Genomic DNA, 4,650 nt, shown 5'->3' with positions numbered 1-4,650 from the left:
CTAATCCATGACCTCTGGGCTGCTGGATAAAACCTGGAACTAAACGCTGTTTCTGACATTTATATTATTTATAGCGTCGACTAAAATGACAATAAATTGACTAAAACTGATTTTCATCAGTGTGACTAAGACTAAATAAAAAAAGCTGATGATATTAGCACTGCGCCCGCGGCCCGCTGTCGCCATAAGCCGTCGCTACCCGACTAATAACAAAGATGGCGCAGGCACCGCGCGGCGGAGGAGGAGTCATGTGACCAACGGAGTGAAAAGCAGTGATTGTCTGTCTGAACGGTCAGTTAACTGAGTTCACTATAACGTTCACTATATAGTCCCTGTTCTATAGTGATGGAGGGATTTAGGCGTTAAGGCGGACGGACGCAGTTAGCTGCTCTGAGCTGTAAGAACAGCAGCTTTAAACAGAGAGCGTGCACGAGCCCATTCCTTCTCGTGCACGCTCTCGCTCGCTCTTTCTTTTTAAGTAGAGAGAACGGGTCCAGAATACCTTTAAATCTCAACTCAGCAACATAGTTTTCATTTCTAAATGCAATACTCAGATGTGATGATTTACATTACATGTATTAAATTTGCTAATATGGTGACAGATTAATTAGTTTTTTTTCCTTCTAATAAAACATTAAAACTTCAACACATTTAATACAGACCAGATTGTGAAGAATATCTTTTTTGGTTTCAAATGACAGTTTTATTTATCTAAAGGAAAATATTTTACAAACCCACATATTTAATGGCACCTGGCTTAGCTAAGTTAGCATCATTTAGGTTTTAATTGTGATTCTTTTTCATTCTTTCCTGACCGCAGCTGAAGTAAACAAAGTCCCCCCGCCCCCCCCCCTAATGTCAGCAACGTCACGAGGAAGGCGGAACTCGGCCACCTGGCAGGAAGCCAGAGGCAGGATCGTCCAAGTCAGTGTGGACGGTGTCCCCAGGCCACGCCCCTTCCTGCCGCCTCCTGTACCTCCCGCTAGAATAGAAGGTAACACCGGGGGGGGGGCAGAACCATAAGTCCCATCCTGCAGGTACCGTAATACCTACAGTACAGTACAATACAGTATTGTGGGTTCTTTACAAACTTTGACTTTCTAATTTAACGCTAGCTTAGCTTTAGATGAACTGCTTTTCACGTCTTCATTTGGGGAAACAGGTTTGACTAAACTTCATCTCAGTCCTTAAGATAAGTTATAGGTTTGTATTGTTTCCTTTTTGCCCCCATTAATATAGCAGCAGGTGGGGTGTAGCCCTGCAGTAAAACCCTGGGAGCCCAGCTGTGGGGAGGCAGAGCAGAGAAAACAGGAAAAACAACGATTAAATCCCTGCGTCTGATCTGGCCGCCAGCTGCTGGAAGCAGGGAGAGTTTTGGCCGACAAAATGTTTTGGCCACATGATGCAGACAGGAGGCTGGAAGGCTGACTGAGGACTTTGGTGACTCTGCTGCGGCGCTTGTGGCCACTAGGGGCGCTAGACATGAAAGTTACAGGTCTAGCGCCCCCAGTGGCCAAAAGTTACATGGTGTGTCTTTAAGACATAGAAAATTATAATTTAAAAATAAAATATAAATTATATTTTGAAATATATGAAAATATATTTTAGCAAGCATGCTTAGTGTGAGGGATTGCTGAAGAGTCAATGAGTCGATGCAATTAGCTGGTTTTCCTTAGATAGAAAACTTTGAATCAATCTGACTGGATGATCTGGATGATCTGGATGATCTGGATGATCTGGATCTATAAAGTGACCTGAGATGACCTGATGTGAATTGGAGCTATAGAAATACACTGAATAGAATTGAATTGAAGCAGTGCATGATATTAAATCTTTAATGACGAGTAAATGTAAGTAAGTAATGCAGCTAGGCTAACTGCATACAGCTAGGCTAACTGTATGCAGCTAGGCTAACTGCATGCAGCTAGGCTAACTGCCTGCAGCTAGGCTAACTGCATGCAGCAAGGCTAACTGCCTGCAGCTAGGCTAACTGCATGCAGCTAGGCTAACTGCCTGCAGCAAGGTTAACTGCATGCAGCTAGGCTAACTGCCTGCAGCGAGGCTAACTGCATGCAGCTAGGCTAACTGCCTGCAGCTAGGCTAACTGCCTGCAGCAAGGCTAACTGCATGCAGCTAGGCTAACTGCCTGCAGCGAGGCTAACTGCATGCAGTGAGGCTAACTGCACGCAGCGAGGCTAACTGCATGCAGCTAGGCTAACTGCCTGCAGCGAGGCTAACTGCATGCAACGAGGCTAACTGCATGCAGCCAGGCTAACTCCGTTTTCAAAGGTCAGGATCTGATCCAGCCTGGATAAACGCAGCTAGGACTGATTTAAAGCACTTTGCAGAACATTTTAGAATGCTGTTTTTCTTGTTAGCATTCATGTAAATAAACTGCTGTGATCCTTTAGTTTACATTTGATTGGTTTTTATTATACGTTTATTTTGAATTTATGGAGAAAACTCGACCAGCCGCCACAGCTGACTCCTCTGACTTCCACCACTGCTTTAAACCATCAGTTTACTTTCCTATTCGTTGCCTCTCAAGTTCGTCTCTGTGGTTCCCTGTGATGGACAGGTGGCGACAGGTGGGGTAAACTCGCCATTTGCCCAATAAGCGCTTTGCCCCCCCACAGGAAGGCTGGAGTAGAAAGTGGATGGATGGATCTGAATCATTTAAGTGTAAAAGAACCAGTGGAGGAAAAATACTTTTTTCACAGCAGTAAAATTCCTGTTTAATTTAAATTTGAGGATTGCAGATGTTGTTCATTGACTGTCGTCTCAGAGCGACTTTAGAACGTCTCTGAATTCCTCATGTTGATCCGGTTCAGCCGTGCAATGCTGATGGACGTGCTGCAGTGAGTGGGAGTGGGCCTCATGGAGGCTTTATGCAGCTGCTGGATCTCAGTGAAGCTTTTCATTTAGGGGGGATTTCTCGCAGCTCAAACTGACTTCATGGCCGACTTTTCTAACTGAGGAGGATTGAACTTTTGACCAGCAGCAAACCCCCCGGCTCACAGAGAAAGAAGTGAAACAGATGGACATTTGTTAAGGTTTAAAGCAACTGAAAACCATCTTAATACATTGATTCACCCTTTTTTCCTTCTTCATGCAAATATCTGGAGGCTGACAGATGTTCACCAAGCAGTCAATCAGGGGGAGTTTGATCTTTAAGCTAATTCAGAAAGTCTTTGTAGAGCAGAAGCACAGAAACGAACTGGATAAAACTAAAATCTACATCAGTCATTTTTATTTATGACTTATCTAGATTTAAATAAGTGCATTTGTTTGTGAATTTAGGAGGTAAATGAGACGCTTTGCCAATAAATAGGATCATTTACACCCATAATAAGAAAAACACAATTTCATGATCTTATTAGTGCATATTATCTAATTATCTTATTTTAAGAGTAAAAATATTCATTCTATCAGCAGATTATCTTATTTAACTGCTCAGATTAAGGATAAATACAATTAATTGAAGAGTTTTTTTTACTTGTGTCTAGATAGTTTTTGCAGTGTGTGTTCTTACTTCATCCCAACTTTCCCAACTGGAGCAAAGATTAAAATTGCTGTTATAACCTTTGGCTGCATGAAACGCCATAAACCAAGCTAAGGGGAGCACTAACCTCCAGGGTCGCTCTGAGAGCAGCTGTGCTCCTTGCTGAATCTCTTAAAGAGTGATCGCATCACCTTAGCGCTGCCAAAGCGCTTGAAGCGAGCACGGACGTTCTCATGGTACCATTCCAGGGTACCGATTCTAAGCACCCTGCAAAAAAAAAAGGCAAAACAGGAATAAACGAGCAGCAAGCACAGCAAAAAATAAATAAAATAAAACCATTTGTGAATCTGGACAGCTAACGCCAGCCCTTTGGGAATAACCAGTTCATTTCTGCACACAAATAAAAGCAAATGAGAGAAAACTGAAGCCTGATGGTTTGCAGATGGACCTGGAAAGAAGCGGCTGGTTGAATTCCAGCCTCCCCCAGTTGGAGCGAAGGAAGCATAGAAGTTATGTAAGCTTTCTCTCTGCACAGCAGAGGCCAAAATGTCAATAATTCACTAGTGGTTCAGAGTTAGTCTGGGAAAACCGCGGAGCTTTTACTGTCCGCTAAACGGCTTCACAGGTCAACACAATTACTGAGATAATTAAAAACATGGAACTTATCCAGCAGCAGAGGACAGACAGCGAGTTTAAGCTTTATTATTGTTATTTTGCTGATTTAATCATTTCATTAAAAAGGAAAACATCCAGCTGATTTTAGCTTAAAGGAAAACACAGAACAGATAAACATTAGATGATACTAATGTTGTAGAATAGAGCTATTCTACAACATTAGTATCATCTAATGTGTTTACCAGATTCACAGAGTGAACTCCCTGTAAATGAACATTTTAAATAAATCCAGAAAAATGTATTTAACCCTTTTTAAACAATTGATGTTAGGTGAACTCAGCTATTTATTAATATTAACTTAGACTTTTTCTAAATGCATGGGTTAATTATACATCCGGAAAACAGCTCAATAAGTGGAGCTGGAAAAAATCAGCTCATCTTGATGAGTTAATGCGGATCAATTCTATTCAGTCTATTTCTATAGCTCCAATTCACATCATGTCATCTCAGGTCACTTTATAGATCCAGATCAA

At 41.9% G+C, this 4,650-nt stretch overlaps 1 protein-coding gene across 1 annotated transcript in view; it reads right to left on the bottom strand.

Moving 5' to 3' along the window:
• The window catches only part of LOC107099047 (melanophilin-like), a 16,535-nt gene that overhangs the window by 1,830 nt on the left and 10,055 nt on the right, over positions 1-4,650 (bottom strand). The window contains exon 3 of the mRNA XM_015396982.1: positions 3,630-3,769. Within this exon, the coding sequence (XP_015252468.1) occupies positions 3,630-3,769 (140 nt within the window). The remainder of the gene's footprint in view (positions 1-3,629; positions 3,770-4,650) is intronic.

The sequence above is a fragment of the Cyprinodon variegatus genome, unplaced genomic scaffold (genome assembly GCF_000732505.1).
Source record: "Cyprinodon variegatus isolate N-32 unplaced genomic scaffold, C_variegatus-1.0 Scaffold834, whole genome shotgun sequence".
Classification (NCBI taxonomy): Eukaryota; Metazoa; Chordata; class Actinopteri; order Cyprinodontiformes; family Cyprinodontidae; genus Cyprinodon; species Cyprinodon variegatus.
The sequence above is the reverse complement of the archived record's forward strand: the minus strand, read 5'-3'. Positions and strand labels throughout refer to the sequence as shown.